Raw genomic sequence first — 23,065 nt, forward strand, 5'->3', positions numbered from 1 at the left:
CGCGCCCTTTAGCCATGAGGTGACCGCCTGTCTTCGATCGCGAACAAAGCACACTCTCGAATCGACCGCAGCTTTCCTTAGCTATGGCTCCCAAACGCCCTCCTATCCTTCTTGGCCTTATGCTCCTCAAGCAAGCCGCATGCTTCTATCTCCCTGGCGTTTCGCCCTCGTCATACTCTCGAGGCGACCAACTTGAGGTAAATGTCAACGCCCTCACACCTTCGATATCCCGGCACGACGAGCAAATACATGCCGTGGTTGCCTACGACTATTACCACCCAGCTTTTCACTTCTGTCAGCCTGAAGGGGGACCTCAGCCCAGGCGAGAGTCGCTGGGTAGTATCATATTTGGCGACCGCATTCAAAGCTCCCCGTTTCAGTTGTGGATGGGATTGAATCAGACATGCAAGATTGCTTGTACGGGTGACACATTTGATGAGAGGTCAACAGCCTTTGTCAACCAGAGGATTGAGGAGGCCTACAACGTGAATTTCTTTGTTGATGGACTGCCGGCCGCCGAATTGAGAGAAGATCCCCTCACCCATGAACGGTTCGCCAGTCCCGGGTTCCCCCTGGGTAAAGTGCAAGAGGATGGGACCAAGATTCTACACAACCACTGGGATATCATCATCGACTATCACACGGCAGGGCTTCGTGGACTGAAATACCGTGTGGTTGGTGTCCTAGTCCAGCCACAATCCTACGCTGATTCTCACGTCTCGGATGATGGCAAGGCAAGTTGCGCTTTCAATTCCGGCCCTCTTGTCCTGAAGGAAGGAGGAGGAACACCAGTCACCTATACATACAGCGTTTACTGGCGTCCTTCAGACACGGCTTGGGCCACCCGCTGGGACAAATTGCTGCATATCGTCGACCCCAAAATCCACTGGTTTTCTCTCATCAATTCGGCCATCTTTGTCGTCTTCCTGATCGGTATGGTCAGCACCGTCTTGGTCCGGGCGCTTCGCAAGGACATTGCTAGATATAATCGACTGGATAACATCAACCTGGACGATTTCTCGGGGACCTCTGCTGTTGATGAAGACGTCCAAGAAGACTCGGGCTGGAAGCTGGTGCACGGCGACGTCTTCCGACCGCCTCGCTATGCGCTGTTATTGAGTGTGTTACTGGGGAATGGCACGCAGCTCTTCGTGATGACAGCTATGACGGTGGCGTTCGCCATGCTAGGGTTTCTTTCACCTTCCAACCGGGGTTGGCTCACATCCATTGGTCTTCTGCTCTACACCATCTTTGGCTGTATTGGCGGATACGTGTCGGCGCGAGCATACAAGGCCTTTGGCGGAGAGAAATGGAAACTCAACATCGCACTCACACCCGTTTTTGTCCCTGGCATTGTATTTGGGACATTCTTCCTCCTCAACCTCTTTGTCTGGGCGAAGGGGGCTAGTGGGGCGGTGCCGTTCACGACGATGCTGGCCATCATCTCCATATGGTTCCTCATCAGCGTGCCGTTGAGCGTAGCCGGGTCATGGTATGGGTTCAGATCGCCGGCAATTGAGCCACCGACGCGAGTCAACCAGATACCGCGACAGATTCCGCCTGTGGCGCGCTCCCTCCGGCCACTGCCCTCCCTTTTGCTCACGGGCATCCTGCCATTCTGCGCCATCTTCGTGGAATTGTACTTTATCATGACATCGCTGTGGACGAGTAAGATCTATTACATGTTTGGATTTTTGTTCATATGCTACGGGCTGATGGCGATGACATGCGCTTGCACTACTATCCTGCTGGTGTACTTTTTGCTTTGTGCCGAGGATTATCGCTGGCCGTGGAGGGCGTTCTTTGGCGCGGGGATGACGGGCGGGTATGTGTTCCTGAATGCATTGGGATTCTGGGCAACGAGGGTCACCTTTGGAGGACTCACCGGAGCGGTTCTTTACGTGGGCTACTCGGCCCTCCTGAGTTTCTTGGTTGCTGTTCTCACTGGTAAGAGGTCTACCGGCCCTGCCATGCCGAGTGGATGGTTGAACTGACTGTTGTATACAGGCACGATCGGATTTTTATCGTCATATGTTTTTGTCCACCGCATCTACGGATCGATCAAGGTCGACTGAGTCGACTGAGCGCCACCAGTTAGTCGAATTTTGTATTTTATGGCAGGGAGTTGGAGGCAAATGGGAGGAGGAAAAAGCAAACTTTGAAGCGAGCCGAGATGACTATCGGGATTGATCGTATATTTTGATGGGAAGGCGGGTAGAATGTCTCCATACAATGACGATCTCGGATGGAGATGCCGATACGGCCAGGAACCAACCTGAAGCAGAACAGCAGAAACCCACAACGTGTTGCAGAAAGTTGTGGTTTCAGAATGGGAACAAGCTGCCAAAAGGAAAGGAATCAGCACGAGCGGGAGAGGGGATCGTCGATGGCCTATCCACTGCACTCCTGTGATTGTTCTCCGTTCATATCCGTCCGCTGCTTGAGCTTCTGGATGTCGATCCGTGGGTCCCAAGTGTTGTCTACGGAGGATCGCATTTTTGTTTTGTTTGTTGTAGTTGTAGTTGTGCTTGTTGCATGTTGTCCCTTTTTCTTTGCTCCCATATTGACTGTTGTCGGAAAGAGAGGAGGCAAAATGCAGCCGCATTTCTTGTGGAGAAAGGCAACAGCCATGGCCATTGTCACATCCAGGACTGGGTATATTTGGTTGAGAACAAACGTGTGACAAGCCCCCAAAGTAGCACCTAGGCAGAGTTGAGGATGAGACTTGGACGGAGAGTATCGACCGAAAGGGACGTTTGTGGGCCACTGACGTTGATTCGGACAAAGATGTGGACGAGAAGATGCACGAAGAAAGGTGGTGTTACGTACTTGTAGGGAGTGTGAGACGGAGAAGGGAGTGAGAGAGGGGAAACTGTAGTTACACAATGCAGTCTGCGCTCTCCGTCTTCCTCACATTATTCATCCCTATATCTGTGAGGAGAAAGAGGAAGGTGGGTGCAGATGGATGCGAGGCGGCTAATAGTAAAATACAGGAGGGTGAGGGAATTGAATCAGTTCTGTGTACTTTGTAGCCCTTGTTGTGGAAGCAATCGTGGTAATAGGTGCCCGGGAATATACCCAGTACTGTACTTGGTAGATCGGATATCTAGGAACGACGCCCGCCCAGAGAGACAAATGGCCAGGTGATGCAGGTCGTCGCAGATGGTGCGTGGGTGGCACCCAGTGGCTGCACTTGGTGGCTCTCGGGTGGCTCTTGGGTGGCTCTTGGGTGGCCATTAAGCGGCCTCTCAGTGGTCTGTTAGTGGTCTAGGGGCCCAGCCTGGGGCCGGGGTGGTTGGTGGTGCTGTTCAGTAGGTTAGTCACAGACACGCGCCGACGTCACCGTGCAGCAGCCACTAGCCCCCGTTCCTTCAGCTTCCCGCACTCCCAGTGGCCAGTGGCCAGGCCACAAGTGGCCTGTGTCGTCGACTTGTCTCGGTTGTCTGTTCTCTTCCCTCCAACTGTATATACACATCCACGACGCTGAAACTGCCATATTGTGCGAGACTCACCAATTCACTCTTCCGAAGCACGCTATCCACCTCGCCACTCCTATTCGGGTGTCGCGCACCGCACCCTTGCTCTCTCTACCACAGTATTCTCCCTCAAACTATCCTCACACTTCACACCTCACCATCAGCCCGTTTCTTTACCACCATCATACTCTCCACCTTGCTATCGTTTCCGCCTTGCGAGTAGTCTGCCTATCATTCAGCATTGTCCTACCTACACCCCTCTACTCTCTTGTATCTTGAACCTGGACCACCTCTCAACACCCTTGGGACTAATCGATCCATCTTTCCAAGACAAGACGGCGCCTTGCTGTACGCCATAGCGGCCGGACGCGCGCAACTGGACCATTTGAACCATCCTCTTTCACGAAACCTGACCCTAACGTCCTGCCCAACTTTACTCTCCATGCCTGCCCTTCGACTGCTGCGAGGTTGCAGACACCGAAGTTGGACGACCGAGTGTCTGCATCCGCAATAATGAAGTCGTCAAAATCCCAGCGTCTTGGAATGCCCCCTCGTGGCCGCTCTTCTCGAAGCACCGATGGCCATGGATCGGCGACAAGATCGGAAGAGGAAATTGTCGGAGACAGAAGAAGTGGCACAGACGCGTCCTCCCACACTCCCACCTCAGCGCACCACCAAGTGACGACTATCTTGACACGCGAGAACTCGGCTGGAATGGAGGCTATGCGACGAAGGATGAGTGCCGCGCTAGCTCAAAAACAACAGATGCGTGCTGCTGCTGCCGCAGCCAGTGCTTCTAGCGGTTCGTCCGATACCGCGAAACAAGACGACTCTTCCGAACCCTCGACGTCTCTGCAGCAGACCGAGTCGAGTTCGGATGAATCAGTCAATACCGGCGCCCTCTCGACAGATTCTGCCCGGACTATCAGGGCCTCTTTTGACATGACTCCGGGGACTGTCAGAACCCCTTCATATCCGTTCCCTCGCATGGCTTTGCGCCTCAATCGCCAAATCAGCCACCGTTCAGGCCCCTCTCATAGACCGTTTACTCTCTTGTCTCCCACCAATGAGCCGCCGTTGAGCGCAGACCCTGCACAGCCTCCCCATCCGCAACGGCAAGCATCCTCTTCGGACCTGAGTACACCAATTGGCCAGACACCAATGAGCCCAGGTTATCCTGAAGACCCCACTTTCCCGGCGCCCGACTTATATGATATCATCCTGATGCTCAATGCTGAACCAGGTCTAGAAATGTGGTGGGTCAATGTTACCGAGATTTTGTCCGAGGTCTATGGCGCTGAACGAGCATCGCTGGCGGTTCCTGGTGATATCACCGATCTAGAGAACGTGCCGTGGGGCCAGAAGGCAACCTACAATGTCAATGGCAGTGAAGGGGTGCCTTCTTCACAATTGGAATCTCTGGCTACCTCTGACGCCGACGCCACCTCTGTAGGCCGGCGACCAGATCCCGGCAATAGGATCCCCAGCGACGCTAGTTCAGCTCCTCCACGTCGGCCTCCTCTTCTGTCTCGGCATTCTATCGCAGGCCCCACTCCCGATCCATCTGCGAGAGGTGCGCGCCAGCGACCCGCAGGGCCTGTCCGCGCCTATAGCACCGTACCCAAAGAGCCCGCAGAGGAAGTCATGGCAATCTTGCCGCTCTTGCCCAGGCTGACCAGGCAGGCCGCTACACCTCGGTCGACGTCCGTGGCAGATTCAGATCCCTTGGCATTCAGAGGGCAGTACAACTTGTCTGGTTCCGCCTCGTCAACTCTTAGATGTCATGTTCATCGTTCGATCCAACCGCTAGAGGCCGAGTCTGACCCTTTACTTGTTCGCACGGGGGTTGCATCCTTGTTTGGTAAGAGGAAGCCTGTCGTATTGACGAGGGCCTATACAGATACTGCGCCGAGACAGTCACCCAAGGTAAAAGGTAGGGAAGATGATCGAAGTGCGCCACCGACGCCCTCCCCAGGGGGTTTTGAAGACCGCAAACTTGCCAGACCCGGAGATAATTCAACGTTGCAGAGCGCTTTTCGCGCATTTGACGAATATGAGCAACCAGAACCGTCACCTTGGTCGCAGAGCCCTTCACCTTCGCCTGCAGCACGCCCCGATCCAGCCGAATCGCCTTTTTTCACGCAACCTACGGCATCCATTGACGAGACCGCATTCGAACAGAATCCTCCTGCTTACGACTATGCGTCCACGGCCAATCAGTCATTGAGTGCGATAGGGGCTGACATGTCCAAGACACTTATTCACGTGCCACTGATACAACCAGTTTTGGCTAGAGGAACTATGGCGTCTAACCTCCGTTTTCCGATAGCTATTCTTTCGTTTCTGTCCCCGCTGAACCCGTATCCACGTAGCCTACGACATTCTTTGGAAGCCCTGCTTCCACATCTGGCAAGCTCATATTCACTTGCGCAGCAGTACAGTGCGCTTCAGGATCGTCTGCGTGGCACCCCAGGCAGTCGACATGGAGCGGCATTCGGCCTTGGTGGCACATTCTCTGATGAAGGCTCGGAACTCGAGCTAGTGGCTGAGCTGAGTGGACAAATTGCGCAGGATAAGGAAAACGCCAAATCATGGACACACCAAGAAGATCTCAGCCCTGGTGTTCTCAGGGAGAGTCCTGGCAGCTCTGTCGCGAGCACGCCACTCTTGGAGCAGTTTGGGTTGAGTTCGGGACAACCGCCAACCCCAGGTGGCAAGACGGGCTCTGAAATGGTGGACAGCTATTTCTCTGCTAGAAGACAGAGAGCCGGACAACAGCCACTAACGCCTGGCCCGCGACCGACAAAGGACGAGACCGAACAAGCCAAGCATTCGACTGAGAAAACTTCTGCGAGTTCAAAGGCGGCTGGGAAGAAAACTACCACAGGTAGTGCCACAAAGACGCAGCCCGACCCTCCAAGTCCGATGGCGCTTCGGACGGCGAGCATCGCTTCTGAAGGTGAAGCCGGAGACCATTCTTTCGCCTTGTACGATAGGATTGATGCTCCTCGGCGAAATACTGCTCGGCGTATAAGCGAGCATAAAGATGACGGCGAGAGACCTTTACCTGAGCTAATATCGTCTCTGATGCTCAATGCGGTTCCACTACAACTTTTCCTGGCCAAGCCGAATACTGGAGACTTGGTTTGGACAAATCGTAAATTTGACGCGTTCCGGAGTCAAGGAGAAGGTCGCGTGCGAGATCCCTGGAAGAACGTCCACCCAGCAGACAGAAATGGCCTGGTCAAGCTATGGAATGAAGCTCTGAGAACGGGGAGTCAGTTCACCCACTATATCCGCGTCAAGAGATTCAACAGTGACAGCGATTTCCGCTGGTTTGTATTTCGAGCCAGCACTTTGCTGAGTAACAGCGGCCGGCTCCTGTACTGGATCGGGTCATTCCTAGACGTGCATGAACAGTACATGAAAAATCTCGAGGCCAGTGAAAAGGAGGCCATTATGGCTCGTGACACAAAGATTCGTGCACTTGCAGATGCCATTCCACAGATTCTGTTTGAGGCCATCGAAGGAGATGGCATTGTTGCCGTCAACCAACAGTGGCATTCCTATTCAGGCCAGACTCTCGAGGATGCTCGAGGCTTAGGGTTTGCGAAACATGTCCATCGCGATGATCTGCATAAATGCGGCATTTTAGCACCATCAGACGTCGCTGCCATCGCTCGATCTTCAGCAGCTAGTGCCTCTTCGTCCAGCGAGTCAAACAGAACAGTCGCAGCGGTCGCACCGCCGCTTCCTGCACAGAAGAATCTCTTCTCGCCTGATCTGAGCTCGCTGGATCGGATGATCAAGTCAGGTTCGGTCGTCGTGGAGAAGGACGAAAATGGACGTCTGTCTTACCTGACAGAGATCCGCTTGAAATCGAGAGGGGGTGGGTATCGCTGGTTTCTAGTACGTCTTGTTCGGGTTGACACTGGCTTATGGCAGAGTCAGAGCGGAAAGGCATCTTGGTACGGGACATGCACCGATATTGAGACACGGAAAGCCTTGGAACGAGAACTAAACCAAGCCAATGAGAAGGTTCACTCAGAAATGGAGTCCAAGACCAAATTCTTCGCCAACATGTCCCATGAAATTCGAACACCACTCAACGGCATTTTAGGTAGCATGCCTTGGTTGGTCGAATCAGAATTGGATCACGATCAAAGGCGGACAGTGGACACCATTCAAAACAGCGCCAACAACCTAAGGGAGCTTGTCGACAACATCCTGGATGTGACTAAAGTTGAGGCTGGAAAAATGACACTGCTTCCGAAGTGGTTTCACGTCCGGACACTCTGCGAGGAGGTCGTGGATACCGTGTCATCCAGAGCCATCGAGCGTGGGCTGGAACTCAATTATTCACTGGAAGCCAATGTTCCTTCAATGGTAAAGGGGGATGCCTTCAGAGTACGCCAGGTTCTGCTCAATCTCCTAGGGAATTCCGTCAAATTTACCGAACAAGGCGAGGTGTACATGCGATGTTCTTACCGCAAGGCTGACCCGGCCAATTCAACAGCACAGGCGGACAACTCTGGCCTGCTCTCATTTACTGTAGTCGATACTGGGCGTGGTTTCAACAAAGACGATTTCAAGCGGCTTTTCAAGCAGTTTGGTCAGATTGGGGGCGGCAGCAGTCATGAGGCAGGTTCAGGATTGGGGCTTTTCCTCTCCAAGCAGCTGGTCGAGATGCATGGAGGCGAGCTTTCCGTGAAAAGCAAAGCAGGTGAGGGCTCGACTTTCAGCTTTTATATCAGGGTCGAAGTGGCTCCTCCTGGGTCTGAAGTTACCTCCCCCCAAGTAGCCGCTAGAGCCGGTCAACAGCAAAGGCAGTCACCTTCGTTGGGAGGGAGTGCCAGATCGAGATCCGATAATAAGACCACGACAATGGCGTCTGCCAGGGGTCTTTCGTACAGCGAGGGGGTCATTCAGACGCCCGGCCTGTCCAGATATGTCAGCTCTCCTCTGCAACAGGCACCTGCGTCGCCGGTCGTCTCATCTCCAACGCTGGTCTCACCACCGGTCCTCCCGTCAGATAGCTCCGGATTGTCGATGCGATCAAACTCAGGCAATATAGCGTCCACCTCATCGGCCACTTCGACAGTGCAAACGCCCGAATTCGCACCTCCCCCTGAATCGGCAGTCTCTACGAACGAACGGCAAATCCTGACAGAAAAGGCAATTGCCGCTCACCCAATTTTTAAGCGGAGCAAGAGCGATAACGACGGAAGTGGACTTGTGTCGGAACAGGCACATCCTCAAATGTATTCCATCATCATTATTTGCCCTGCCGAGCATGCACGGACGGCGATCAAGCAGCATATTGAGCACGTGGTTCCATACTCGATCGCAGCCAATGTCACGACCATTCCAGATATTAGTTCCTTCCTGGGTCTCTTGAACGGGCCATCTCCGGCCACTTTCACACACATCGTCTTGGACATCCCGGCGACTTCAGACATTATGCTGTTTATGCGTCAGATGGTCAACTATGGCGGTCCGGTGACACCAGCGTTGGTGGTGATTACAGACCACTACCAAAAGCGGGATATTTTGGATGATTTCACTGCCCTGACGGCCAGCGGACGTAAAGCCTATATGATTCACAAACCGGTCAAGCCCTCGGTGTTTGCCATGATTTTTGATCCTGCACAGTTACGCAACCTGAGCAAGGATCGAGCACGCGAGGTTGCGCAGTCGAGCTCTGACGACTTCCGACACATTGCCAACTTGGTCAAGGACAAGATTGGTGGAAGAGAGCACCGGGTGCTGCTGGTTGAGGACAGCGATGTGAACCGGATGGTGATCCAGAGGTACCTCAAGAAAGTGGCGCTTGTTAACGACTGTGCCAAGGACGGGCAGCAGTGTGTGGACATGGTTCTGGGCAAACCACACGGGTACTATTCGCTCATCATCTGTGACATCCAGATGCCGGTCAAAAACGGGTATGAGGCATGTACGGAAATTCGGGAGTGGGAAAGGAGTCACAGATACCGGCCGTCGCCGATCATGGCACTGACAGCGCACGCGATGCCAGAGGAACGCGCAGCGGCGGCGAATGCTGGATTTACCGACTATCTTACCAAACCGGTTGATTTTAATGTGCTGGGGACGATGATGATGACGCTACTGGACCCAAGCGTGCCACACGTGTTCTTACGTGATAGGCCTCTCGAGTCTTGAGTTTTTCGAGGCGCAGGGAAACGATTCTCGGGTAAAGGAAACCTCTGCGTTTGTGTGTGCTGTCCACCGGCAAGGGTCACTAGTTCCACTGCATTGTCAACGCGTTGAGCGAGTCATTGCGAAGCATTCTGGAGGTGGCGTTTTCTTGTTCGTTACCAGTGGCAACTTTTCTGCATCTTGATGTTGGGGGCAAGACGGACGACACACAGTAAAGAGGCTGATGGGCAGCAGCCATATTGTTTTCATCAAAAAGGGAACGGGTGGGTAATGGGGGAAGGGGTAATAAAGGCTCAACCAACACCAGGGGTGGGGAGATAATGATACGAATGTACATTGCAACCGGGTTAAAGGGGACCAATTTTGATGTCGATATGTTTAGGACCAAAGCCTTAGGGGAAAGGGCAACTCCTCGACGAGAACCACGAGATGCATGAATGGGCGTGGAGGCAAGCTGGCATTGACACTTGGTTGGGAGAAAAGCGTTCCGCCTTGCTTTGGGCGGCGAGATAAGGATGAAAGAAAGTAGCTTAGCTTGGCTGGCTGTCCAGCTGGCAACCAGCCGAGTAGGTAGACGTATCTACCTGTACCGCGCTAATGTATTGAATGAGTGAAGCAGGAGAGAGTTGAGTGTGTGATGAGCGATGACGAGGCAGTGAGTGGGAGGTTGAACTGAGGCTGTTTGACCGAGTTTATTTTCCACGCCTTGGCCAAGACCTTATGTCGCTGTCGCGCACAAATCATGTACCAAGGTTCGGAGTACTTGTAATAGCCATTGGTACCTAGCTGAACTGTTATTCCAGGAAGGTGGGTGTTCCGGGAGCAGGGAAGGGCGGCTACTTATGGAGGAGGGGGGAACTCATTGGGGGCCGGTGAGTACCTGTGACCTAGTGCCGCTGCCAGTCATTTGCAACCCACTCGACTATTTCTCAACGCCCAATGAGCCAGGGAGGGTGGGCAGCCAGGCAACCAGGCAGCCGGGCAGCTACGGGAGAGAGAGACCAGGCGCCAATTCGATTTTGTAACGCCCCCATGTTCTAAGTCCAAGGTGTACTGCAGATATGGGCAGGCCTATCGTGTCTCTAGGCAAGCCTACGAGCCTAATGTCCATCGCCCGTGCCCGTCGCCCGTGACCGTGCCATGCCTATATCCCAATCCACCCATGGCACTGTTATGCCTACTTGTACTTGTTAGCTGTTAGGTGTTGGCTATTACCTCTAATCGCCTTAGGTACTCCGTAGTACCTGTAGATTCCCTTCTCTGCTCAGCCTGCCTGCGACGGCGGCAACAACCAAGTGAGTGACTGCACCTTCCCACACTTTCTTCCTTTATTTTTTTTTTTTCAAAACTGACGACCACTCACCAACATCCTCATCACCACTCATCACCACCACCACCACCACTACTACCACTAACACCACCTCCACCTCCGCGACCGCTATCTCCTCGTCGCTCCTCGCCCTCCCACTCTCCCACCAGCACCCTGCGCCATCACCTCACCCTCCCACGCGCCAACGCCCAACGCTTGCCCCTTTCTTGACCCTGCCTCTCGCTGCTTTCATCCGGCCTCTAACGTCTGGGCCTCTCTACCACTCCTGAATCCTCCTCGACAAATTCGACATGCGACCCTCGTTTCCGCATCCACTGCTGCCCACGCGCCTCAACCCCCCCCCTCAAAAAAGTAAAATGTGAAAGTTCAATGAGACAATTTCCCAATACCTTTCTTTCAACACTCCACGTCTCACACACATATACCCTTCGCAAGTGGCCAGTCCTCCACCTCTCCTCCTCCATTTGTTCCGGCAAGATGAACTTTCCTATCTCAAACGGCCCTCCCGCCTCCTGGGCCGAATCACCGCTCTTCCCGCCTCTTCCCCCCTTGCTCACGTACCATCACGAACCTTCTCCGTCCTCGCTCCATTCGCCTTTCAGAACAGCCACTTCCGTCCGCCGTTTCGCTTCTAGATCCCGCGACTAAGGACCCTCAGGTCCTGGCAAAATGCCTCATCGACCCAATGATCGTCGTCGGCTTCCCGTTCCCTCCCATCAACTGCCTGACTCGGCTTCAGCTGAGACTTTGATCCCACCCTGCCATTTCGTGCTCGTGGAGGGTCTCTCTCCGCTCTCTTTGGTCAGCCCTTGACGGCCTTTTCCCTTCTGTCTGCCGGGCGGAAGGTGACGGACAGTGCCGACCCTGCTTCCACCCTGGCCGAGTCCTTCTCTTCTCATCATCCTGCTCGAGAAGCGGGGTCGGTGGGCTCATCATGACACCCCCCTCCTCTTGGGCCACGACTCATATTGGTCCGCCCAGAGCGAGGTGATGAGCTGGCAGTCTCCTCCCCTGCTCTCCTTGTGACGAGAGGAGCGCCCAAATTTGCCTATAAAAACCCGTCTCTTCTGTCAGAAAGTCCTCCTTCCTCCTTCTTCCTTTTCTATCACTCGACTTCGAGGAACTCAACTAACCCGTCTCCTTTCCCTTCATCAATCTTGGTCCCAAGCCTCAAGGTCCTCCCTACCTCTAACCATCACATCTTAAGTTATCCTCGACCCCCCGCCTGACCCTCTTCCTACTTATCATCTCTCCACCATGGCTACCGCCACATACTCTCGTCATCCCACTAGCTATGCCACTCACCAGAAGACCCTGCCCATTACAATGCCATCAGGGAAGGCCCCGGTCTACAGCTATCCGCAGTCCCGGGTTCTGGATTCTCCAGAACTGCCCGAGACGGGCACATCTTACGGTGGCAGCCGACCCTCCGCTGGCTCCTATTCCGTCAGATCTAGCTATGCGCCAAGTCATCACAGCAGCGGAGACTGTGATTCTTATGCGCATGCCGGCGTGGACGTTGTTGACATGCTCAGCGACAAAATGAATGCCGCCTTCGACCCCATCCGAATGGATCGCTCATTGGCGAAACAAGCCCAGACGTAAGTGGAATTTCCAGCGCTCATGGCGAAATTGGCAATCTGATCAGAAACAGATCTGGCGAATTGAATGCTAAACAGCGCGAGCTTCAAGAACTGCAAGCGATGGCCCAGAGGAGATTGAAATCTGCGCGGGTCAATTTCGCAGAAGGCGTAGAGGCCATCAAGGAAGCCCGACGAGACGTCGAATACACGACTAAGAAAATTTCGTGAGTTCCCACACACGAGGCTCCGCTCCGCCCTTTCGGGAAGCGCAACAGTGGCCAGGCTGACTTTTCCGGGTGGTAGGGCGATGAAATCGAAGGCAGAGAAGAAACATCCGGATGCGTACGCGAAAGCCAGCCGCAGTCGCCACGCATAACTCCACGGCGGCCACGATTGACGATGTTACGATTTTCCTTGCCTTTCCACGTCGGACCCAGCTTCTTCGATTTCGCGACTCATTGAGAAACCTCCCATTTTGCGGAGGGGGTTGATATGGAGGTGAATTTTCCACTGGGCTTCCGCTCCGCCCAGGCCTTTGATGTCGTCCGACCACAGCAAATCAGAGTCCATCATCAAAGTCGAACAATCATTCGCCGGGAGGGCCAAAGACAGCCTTGGCGGTAGTCCTCCGGGGTGATTGACGTGGCAGTGGGTTTAGGGTTCCGCTCCACCCCACGAATTGAGCCAAGTTTCTTGCTGCTTTTGCCCCGCATGGTGGCCAGGGCGATGGCGTGCATGACGCCAGGCCCATTTCTGCAGCCAGAGAAATCGCCCAGTTGCCGAATCTGCACTGCAGTGATCGACTCTGCAGGAACCGGCCACCCCAGCCAGCAGACGCCGAGCGGGTGCCACCATGGAGTCCCATGCAGGTACCTCGTACACTGGGCCAGTTTCCCTCGTTTGGTGCCACCTACCCCACGTCTAATTGGATCACGAGCTCCCCAGGCCATTTTTGGGACGAGATTTTTTTGCCATGTAGCGCGTTTCCCCTCCTTTCGGTCACAAGACCTCGATTCTGCAGTTGACGAGCCGCGGGAGCTGCAGATGGTGTGGAGATTGGGGCGTGCTGGCTAAGCCGGATTTGGCGCTGGGCCCGAACAGAACGGGGTTTGCGAGCAGCTTGCTGGTGACAGGATTCCCGTCTGGGTGTCCCTGGGGCGGTCGCAAGTAGGTTGTGGCTGCGTGGAAGGCTCTCGGGGGCTTTCTGTCCCGTGGCTCGGGCCGCGACTTTGCTTCTTGGTTTCCTTTTCAGACTCCATGTATTCTTATTTCCCCTGTTAGCAGTTGCAATTGGACAAAAGTTTCAATTTTAGCCGGTCCGGCGCTGAATCTGTCCCCCTGTAACGGAGATTCGTAGGGGACCTTGAGCTGGGTTCGGGGAAGACCTTGGGGACCCAAGCAGGGCCGTCTTGAGGGGGTCCAGTGGTGGCTATGTACTGATGGGGAGGCTGCTGGAGGCGTAGGGGAGCATGTTGAGGGCGTTCAAGGCTCGGTTGGCGCTGTGACAGGCGTTCCAGGGTGATTAAAGCACGCCCCCAGGGGGGGGGGAGGGGCGAGGCTGGTCCTAGGCACCCGTGGCTAAGAGTAAACTTGACCGACCCATGCGTGCCGTGGTGCAGTATGTGTTCTGTAGACTTCGGCGGACCTAGCTCCCCCACATTGTAATCTTTCAGCAGATATCTACTTCTAGGCTGTTCGTAATCGCCTAGCTGGCAGCTCGCTTGATTAACCAAACTGCCCAACGACAACTCCCCAGTGCCTAGAGCACCATGCCCAAGGAGAGGCGGGGAGAGAAGGAGAGAGAGAGAATGAAGGCATTCCTAGCGCCAAGTTTTGAGCAGCCATATAGGTCTTGTAACTTCTGTTCCAGCGCCACACCTTCGTATTACGTCCTGGATACTTAGTGCCTGCCTTTGATCTGGCGCTTGAATTTTCACGATATGACTACCGCACGTTATCCCTCTCCTCTCCTCCTCTCCCTCCCTCTCCCTCTTTGCGTGTGCGTGAAAGTATATATATACTCTCCGTGTGATTGTAGTGGTAGTTAATGAGCCTCCTGGTAGTGTAGCTCTGTGGAGATCAAACATGTGCCCCTACTCTACGTATTAGGGACAATATACAGGACCATGGACATGCCTAGGGTGGATCGGAGATTCGGGAAAATTGGAGAATCTTAATCGCGGACGAGGCTGTGCAGCCCCTTTTTTTTCTCTCCCTCTCGTGTTTGTTTTTGTTTTCTTCGTTATTGTTTTTCCACAGTGTGTTGCCCTTGCGCACTACAACTACGACAATCACCACACCATCTCTTTGGCCCCTTTCCCCCCTCTTTCATTTTTCTTTCCATTTTACCCCTTTTCGGCTACGTAATATTCTTTCGTTCCTGTCTTGTTGTTGTTGGGGTTTTCTATCGTGAGGGAAGGGTTTCGTGCATGTTAATAGAAGCTCGTGTGAGTGTGTGTGTTTGCTCATTTTGTTTCCCTGGTCGTTCTTGTTCGTTCCGTAAATTCGTCGTTCACCTGTTGAGCTGGTTTGCTTGCTTGCTTGCTTGCTTGCTTGCCTACTGCCTTCCTTCCTTGCCGACCAACAGCTCACAACGCACAATGAAAAAATGAGGTTGTAGAATTCCTAGGTCTTCGTCGTAGAGCGGGGTTGGCGATAATGTTGACGTTCTAGACAAGGAGATCATATATAAACAAGGAGCGTTGAAGTCATCCAGGTCATTGCGGCTTTCCATGTGCCTGGTCGTCCCATGTGTTTTACTTGTACTCATTCTTATGGATAGGGCACATCCTCGAGGGAGTCTCGTAGGCGATATTTCGAGCGCTTGGAAGGGACAATCGAGAATCGACAGCGAGATCTTGTCGTCACGAAGAACGATTGGTTCGACATTGCTCTGAGGAATTGTCATATTGGTCCTCTCCACGAGGCCTTCTCGCAAAGCTGTTCTAGGCCCTTGCGAGCAATGACCTTAGTCCCAACAAGTTTCTTGCGATGTAGATCCATGAATCGAGGGGGATGAGGGTGCTTTTCCATGCTTGATCGTAGAAATCTGGAGTTCGCAGTAGTCATACAATCAGTCTCTGCTTCAGGATTGGTGAGATCCCAAGGCAAGTATGGTGAGGATCAGCTGCCGTGCGCAATATTTTTCGGGTTCGCTCAACGGAGCAAATCTTTGCCCCGCTGAAATGTGGACGGAGAAATCGATGGTCGCCTCTGCGGTATGGAGTTGTGTCGCCCGCTGTTTATTTACGGTGCTGCAATACCCCTGTTCTGGCATTTTACACAATCTCGGACAACAGCGTTCCTGGATTCTAATGCTCACCCAGCCTTCTGTTGAGTTGTTCTGGCCGCTGCGGCTAACTTTCTGTTCAGACCAGGATTATCTCCCCCCATCCCCGTGTTTCGAAACCGGAACCAAGGATCATTATATACAAAGCCGGGTTTGAAGTAGACCTTGTCACCTCGCTCGTTGATTTTGCCACGAGTCCATTCATCCAGTTCCTCCGACGTATATGATATTCCCGTTTCCGGAGAAGTGAATATGATGGTTGTCTGTTGTTGTGTCGAAAAGGGGATTGAGTTAGAAGATGGCTGGGACAGAATTGACCGTTGTTGTTCCTCTCCAGGCGACTTGACGGACTTGAGGGCTTGAGAAGGGTTGGAACCCGGAAGACCAGAGGAACTTTCAACATGTGGTACTGGATCTCTCAGGGTTGCTGACTGAGATGGGACCTGCGTGAATGACGTGTCTAAAGTCAAGGTCAGAGATGTCAACTTTTTTTCAATCTCTCGAGTTGAGAGGATTGAAAAGAATGGAGGAAAAAAATAAAGAAGCAGCAAGGGGTAATATAGAGGCTCTGAGATGGAAGAGCCCGCATTAACCAAGCAAAGTGGTCGGGTCGGACTACCCACTCCGGGCTTAGCAAAACCCAGAGTTATAGTCTCACCAAGAAAGAGATTCATGGCTATGGCGAACCAGAAGATAAGCCTGTCTCTTGTATTCCAACTCAATGATTTGAAGTAGAGGGCGACATCCCTCAGGAGATAGTCCCTCGATCTTCCGCTAGACAATGACTTACCAGGTGGGTTTTTGGGGCGGCGCATCGAAAACGAGCTGAAGCCCATCATCTCGCGCATTGCAGCTTCGGGATCGGTGGAAGCATCTCGGAAGGGATGTGGAGGCTCTGGCATAATGATTTGCAGTGAAGCTCAGAAGGCGAAAAGCGTGACTTGATGTTACTGAGGAGGGAGAATCGATAAGGTTTGAGTTGGAAAAAAGAATAGTACTAGGTCAAATGACGGCGCTGACAGACGTAAAATGCTTGGAGTGTTGTCATTACAAGTCTGGGCATCGATAGCCATTCCTTACGCAAACTTCTCCCTCTCCGCTGCTATGATACTCGCATCCTTTTCTACCACCGCAGGCTCAGCTGCCTGATAGCGTATCGCAATGCGTTTAAAAAAAGAAAAAAAAAGAAAGAAAGAGGTACCGGCATCCACTATGCGTAGTCCTTTGACATGTTTCATTCGCAGCCGAGTATCCAATACTCTTCCCATTGCACGCTTCCGGCAAGGACGAGACGCGGTTTCCATAAATGTACGACGCTCTCTCCAGTCAATCCCTCCATCACTTGACTCATGGCTTGTCGAAGCAAACTTATGGATGAGACATCACCGGTCGCAGAAAAAGACCTCCCGGACTCTGTAGCAAAGAGGACGCGGATTTGTTTCCGCAACTAGTCATGCTTTTATCCATATTTCGGACGTGCAGCAAAACTCCCGTAGACGTGAATATACCTGCATGATGGCCATACGAGTAAGGATGTGACGGAGGCAGGAAACGAATCAGCATAGCGTACGGTGCAGATCGTACCATAATGGATTCAGCAGCCGCCGGTGGTATTGTTCTTAGATCATGCGTATAGACTGGCGAGCGGCGGCTGAACATACCTGGGACCCGGCGACGGCAATGGCACGAACAAAATCGTCATCGGTGTTGTCCCGGCTGAGCATCAACAGCAGAGGGCGTTGTACGAGGACTTGAATTTGCTTGTATCTTTGAATCGTCAGCAACGAGAAACATAACAGACGAAGAAAGCGCCCATAGCAGTGAACATGACATGGTTACCTGATCCGCATAACAGTCTGTTGGCGCTGGAAACTCGGACTGCCCCAGGTCGGAGAGTCTGCTCCAAATTTGCCCGCATGTTTTCATACTCAGCTCTGGAGTTGCCTGTGTGAAGAAAGGGATAGATCGGGTAAATTCAGTTGAAATATCCATCGACGAGATTGTCAGCTAGATGCCGGTCTAGCAGTTTTCGTGTTTCGATTGTGCAGACGCTATCCTGGTCAGCCCCGTCATGGTAAGCATGAGCAGTGGTCGACGGCGATCCCCTCGGCTGACCGTGCTGTAAACGGACGCCCTGAACATTTTGCATCTCGGGCTGAGCTCTTCATACAAAGGTAAATGTCGACGAATCTCCAAAATAACCATCCGCACCTCCTAAATCGCTTGTAGATGCATCATTTTGAGCCAGAGTGATGGAGCCGTGTGACAGTAGATCGACACTCGCGTCGTGCCTCGCTGGATTCATATGTGAATACGTTCCGTCCCTCATCAGGAGTGATGAAACAGTTGAAATTGCATTCATGGGTCCACCGCTAGGTCTGCAAGTGGAAATGGATTCTCGCGGGGAAGTCATCTGAGGGCCTTGCTGTTTTGTGCCCACTCCACAAGGAATATTACTCAGCTGAGATGTGGGTTGACATGTAGACGAATCGCTGTGTAGACTCGGTAAGGCCATCGAATTGATGCCATCGCTACGTGGCTCATCAGTGCGTCAATTCGAAGAGGATCTCATAGGTACTATACGATTGGATAGCCAGATTAGACACCGAACTGCTGTTCGCGGGAAACAACCCTGTCATAGGTCTCTCAAGCGAGCTTGAGTTCGGCAGCACGTTGGATGCATCCTGACAAGCGATACGCCTACTTCGACATCCTCCGCAAATATGGTGCTCGCCATCACACCAATGTTTCCGCTTCCGACATCCAAGACAGCTTGCCGCGAAGGCAGCCTCTGTCTCTTCGCTCGTTCTTCTGCCATAATAATCTAGCCTGATTTGGGGTGCCTAAAGCACCGGTCACAGCGATCATGGATCAGACACAACAAAGATGAGTCTCTGTCGCAGTGCGGGTTCGGGCCCAGTGTCCGGAAGTTGCAAGCTTAGATAGGATGAAGAACAAAAGCAGAATAGGCGACTGCATGATGGCGGATTGAACAAGATGATTGAAGATACTCGGCGGCTCGGCACAGCCTCGTCAGCTCCGGATTGGTTGTACGGACGTCTCATACGACACCGACTGCGGAGTACCGAGTACTTTAGTTAGGAATAGCTGATGAGTGTTGCTCGAACTTCAGGCATCGGGTTCGAGTTCGTCTGTTGCTTATCTCCTGCGAATGTCAAGTGCTCCGCTACCGCTGATCATCGGCTGTCCCCATCACCACTGTATTCATCCTTCGGCAAGGAAAACACAGGAATTCGGAGCTCGTGCTCAGAGTCTGTTATTTCCTGAAAGGCTAGCTAAAGCTAGCCTTAAGACTATTCAAGCCCTACTGCTTGTCTGTTTCTTTCTGCAAGAAACTTTACAAGTGAATAGATGTTGGAGCCTCGCAGGCCTGACGACCCACTCGGCGATTAGTATCGGTCTTTATCTCAATCCTACAACAATGGCGCTAACATCTCTTGAGGAAGAGTTGAGGAAACATGTTTGGTGGGGCTGTATACTCCTGGGATGTACGCTGGGCATGAAGTTCGGTCGGCCACCACTCATCAAGACGGGAGGTGGTTGCCTCTTGCATCATCCGGCCCAACTCCTGCACAGATTTTGGGAACTACAGTTATCATCGTTGGACAACTGTCTGAATAGTGGCGAACAGGGCCTATTCATCTGACGGGGGAACTACGATCTGATGAAGATTGTGGGGCAGAGGTTCTTCAGCAGCGTCTTATCTTATTGACAAGGGAAGGATTCGAGGGTTCTATCCTCCAGCTACTGCTGATGAAAGGACGAACAGATACCACCACGTCCGCCTTCTAACTATATCGGCAAGCTTTTTTGATCTTCAGTCGAGAACAGATCCAGGAGCTCTTTCTTCAAGTGGACGACGCGGCATCCGCTCAGATATGTATTGCGTCTGTCCGCCGTTCTATACAGTTGATCTGCGCGCCAGAGAATCGCCACAGGTTGAACTCGCCCTACCATAATTTGCATTATAAGCCCCCTTAAAGCCCCATAACCGGTATAAAGCTCACTCAAACTCAAAAGACACTTTTGCCGCAACTGGGGTCACGCTCAGTCTTAAGTCCAGAGACGCAGCACAGTTCGAGGCGATAGGGGTCACGCATGATGAAGTCCTCGGCTTCTGCATCGGCTTTCTGAGAAGCGTTTGCCATGCTCTTCCGCTAACAGCACGATATCACTTCATGCTGAAACAAGTCCAGAGCAAAATTGGTAGACCAGAAGCGAGAATGAGCGTTTCCGCATTGACCACGAGACCCGCTACAATAGACATCACGGGGGACAAATGACCGATCGGAACGTCAAATAGGCGATGTTAGCAACGACGCTGCTGTCGTCGGGAACGTGTATGATATGAATGGGGTCTTTGGTGTTGAGTCCCTGGATTGCAACGATCTGTTAACACATGGGCGGCGGGATAGAGATAAATACAAGTGTGAAGTACGACTGCACAGCCACACCTCAAGATGGCTTTCGCATGGCTTGGATTGAAACAGCCACACCTCCGGTTTAGCAACGCAAATCGGCAGTTGTTGAGGACAGCTTTGGCAATGGCACAGAGCGCTCTTTGTCCGATACAGTCAGAGTCTAGACCTTTGCTGGCATCCCACGGATAGATAGAAGCGGGGTAATTATCAATCCTTAAACTTCGTGCTCTGTAGCGCTCTTCTCTTCTCTTCGATATTGTACCACAAAGTTTTGATCACCTTCTATACCACCCCTGCACTCGCGCCAAGTTGCCAAGTTGTACTGGCCACTCACATCACGACCAGCTGTGGATTCTCGGGTCTAGCACGTGTTCAGGTCCGTCTAAGGCTGTGGCTGATATACGGCTCGAGCATTCATCGGTAGGGACAGTTCAAAGGTTCTGGAGCAAGATCTTTGAGCAGATGTGCTTTGCTAACTCCTTCACCTTGAAATTAAGACGAGCTCTCCTAGCTTATCTAGCAACCAGGTCAGCAACCCAGCTTCTGAGACCGGAGACTTTATCCAATAGAACCGTCACCCGTGGGTGATAACTGAAAAACAACCACAACACGGGTCAACTATGGCTACAGCTCTCATAGTCGAGGCGATGCCAACATTGGATCCATCAACAACTGCCCAAACGGCAGCAGCAATACCCAAGGACGTTAATTTCGACCCCGATGCCCTCAAATCCAAGTACTTCGCCGAGCGGGACAAGCGCCTTCACAATGGCGGGCTTGACCAGTATCGACCAGTCGAAGGCTCCCTCTCAAGCTATGTCGAAGATCCTTACGTCGAGCCTGGCTTCACCCGCGACCCTGTTGACCTGGATTGTGACGTGGTCATTATTGGCGGCGGCTACGGGGGCCAGCTAGTCGCGGTGCGGTTGATGGAACAAGGAATAAACAACTTCCGGATTATTGAGAAAGGCGGCGATTTTGGAGGCACATGGTGAGGGCGCTATGCTTGTATTGACTAGTAACGGGACAGCTGCTAACAAGATCTTCTCCCAGGTACTGGAACAGATATCCCGGGGCGCAATGCGACATCGAATCCTACATCTATATGCCACTTCTGGAAGAAACCAACTATATACCGACAGAAAAGTACGCACATGCGCAAGAGTTACTCGATCACTCGAAGAGGATCGGAGAGCAGTATGATCTGTATTCAAGATCTCTCTTTCAGACTGAGGTGCTCGTATTGCGGTGGTGCGCCTCTAATTCCAGATGGTTGGTTGACACGAGTCGGAAAGATAACATTCGAGCACGGTTTGTTATCCCCGTGGCTGGCCCACTTCACAGACCTAAACTGCCTGGACTGCCCGGTATCGAATCATTTCGAGGCCATTCATTTCACTCAAGCCGCTGGGATTACGATTATACTGGAGGAAATGAGGCGGGCGGGCTCACTAAGCTCGCCGACAAGCGAGTGGGCATCATTGGCACGGGTGCCACTGCGGTCCAGCTAGTTCCGCATCTTGGGGCAGGAGCGAAGGAGCTCTACGTTTTCCAGCGGACACCATCCTCGATCGACATTCGCGCAAACAAACCAACCGACTGGGAATGGGCAAACTCATTGCAGAAGGGTTGGCAACAAAACCGAATGGATAATTTCACCATAATTCTCAGCGGGGGCTTCCAGGAGGAAGACCTCGTCGCAGACGCCTGGACGAATACTCTCGGGAAACTCCGCCCGAACCCGATCAAAATGAAGACTGTGGCTCCCGAGGCTTATGCTGCTGAGCTCGAGCTGGCCGATTTCAAGAAGATGGAATCACTTCGTGCTCGGGTGGACGCCATCGTCGAGGATAAAAGAACAGCTGAGGGCTTGAAACCGTGGTATAACCACTTTTGTAAGCGTCCTTGTTGCCACGATGAGTACTTGCAGACATTCAATCGACCAAATGTCCACCTCGTTGACACTGAAGGTAAAGGGGTGGAAGCTATCACTACAAAAGGGGTCGTCAGCAACGGCAAAGAGTACGAGCTCGACTGCATTATCTACGCCACCGGCTTCGAAGTCGCCACAGACTTCTCCCACCGTGCCGGCATGGACATTTACGGACGCGATAATCTGACACTGACCGAGAAGTGGCGAGAGGGTGCCTTGACGTTTCACGGCTGGACCACTCGCGACTTCCCGAACTGCTTCTTCGTTAGCAATTTGCAATCCGCCCAGTCAGTGAACTTCATCCACGCCACAAACGAGCAGGCTATCCACCTCGCCTATATTGTTTCGGAATGCCAGAAGCGTGGCATCAACACCGTCGAGCCCACTGCCGATGCAGAGGCGAACTGGGTCGACACAGTCATCGAAACGACCAAGATGAGGCGCAATCTTCTGCGCGGGTGCACCCCGGGCTACTACAACAACGAAGGCGACTTTTCATTGCGTGCCCAGCGAAACGCGCCCTACGGAGGAGGTGTAATGCCGTTCCTTGAAATTCTAAGTGACTGGCGTCAAGAGGGTAAACTCGAAGGTCTAGATATTGTGTGTGTGCAAAGCGGTGACCCGTGAATACACAGACCATCCGAAAGAGTGGGAGGAGAAAGGGACGGACCGTTGCAATAGTCAGAGCAGTGGGTGCATGCTTTATTGCTTTTGTGGCTTTGGTTTAGATATTGCTTTCCAGACATAGATGGAATCTGTTCGCTTATTTGACCGAAACAAACATAAAAGGACCTCATTGTTTCATCAGGATGCGAACTACTCTAGTGAGCCAAGG

General features: G+C 52.7%; 5 protein-coding genes across 5 annotated transcripts; 4 read left to right on the forward strand and 1 right to left on the reverse strand.

The window, feature by feature from the left end:
- Window positions 1-83: 83 nt before the first annotated feature.
- On the forward strand, window positions 84-2,075 carry A1O5_09051 (uncharacterized protein; the record flags this gene model as incomplete). The annotated part of the gene is made up of 2 exons (XM_007749631.1): window positions 84-1,947; window positions 2,008-2,075. 2 exons carry the CDS (start codon window positions 84-86, stop codon window positions 2,073-2,075), a joined length of 1,932 nt encoding a protein of 643 aa, XP_007747821.1.
- A 1,914-nt stretch (window positions 2,076-3,989) lies between these two features.
- On the forward strand, window positions 3,990-9,656 carry A1O5_09052 (uncharacterized protein; the record flags this gene model as incomplete). The annotated part of the gene is made up of 1 exon (XM_007749632.1): window positions 3,990-9,656. One exon carries the CDS (start codon window positions 3,990-3,992, stop codon window positions 9,654-9,656), a length of 5,667 nt encoding a protein of 1,888 aa, XP_007747822.1.
- Window positions 9,657-12,240: 2,584 nt separating this feature from the next.
- Window positions 12,241-12,794, forward strand: A1O5_09053 (uncharacterized protein; the record flags this gene model as incomplete). The annotated part of the gene is made up of 2 exons (XM_007749633.1): window positions 12,241-12,584; window positions 12,638-12,794. The coding sequence occupies 2 exons, from the start codon at window positions 12,241-12,243 to the stop codon at window positions 12,792-12,794; spliced, it is 501 nt and encodes a 166-aa protein (XP_007747823.1).
- Window positions 12,795-15,884: 3,090 nt separating this feature from the next.
- Window positions 15,885-16,757, reverse strand: A1O5_09054 (uncharacterized protein; the record flags this gene model as incomplete). Its single annotated transcript, XM_007749634.1, has 2 exons — window positions 15,885-16,315; window positions 16,646-16,757. 2 exons carry the CDS (start codon window positions 16,755-16,757, stop codon window positions 15,885-15,887), a joined length of 543 nt encoding a protein of 180 aa, XP_007747824.1.
- Window positions 16,758-20,917: 4,160 nt separating this feature from the next.
- Window positions 20,918-22,857, forward strand: A1O5_09055 (cyclohexanone monooxygenase; the record flags this gene model as incomplete). The annotated part of the gene is made up of 2 exons (XM_007749635.1): window positions 20,918-21,288; window positions 21,351-22,857. 2 exons carry the CDS (start codon window positions 20,918-20,920, stop codon window positions 22,855-22,857), a joined length of 1,878 nt encoding a protein of 625 aa, XP_007747825.1.
- Between the last annotated feature and the right edge of the window lie 208 nt (window positions 22,858-23,065).

Source organism: Cladophialophora psammophila (assembly GCF_000585535.1).
Source record: "Cladophialophora psammophila CBS 110553 chromosome Unknown aczJe-supercont1.15, whole genome shotgun sequence".
Classification (NCBI taxonomy): Eukaryota; Fungi; Ascomycota; class Eurotiomycetes; order Chaetothyriales; family Herpotrichiellaceae; genus Cladophialophora; species Cladophialophora psammophila.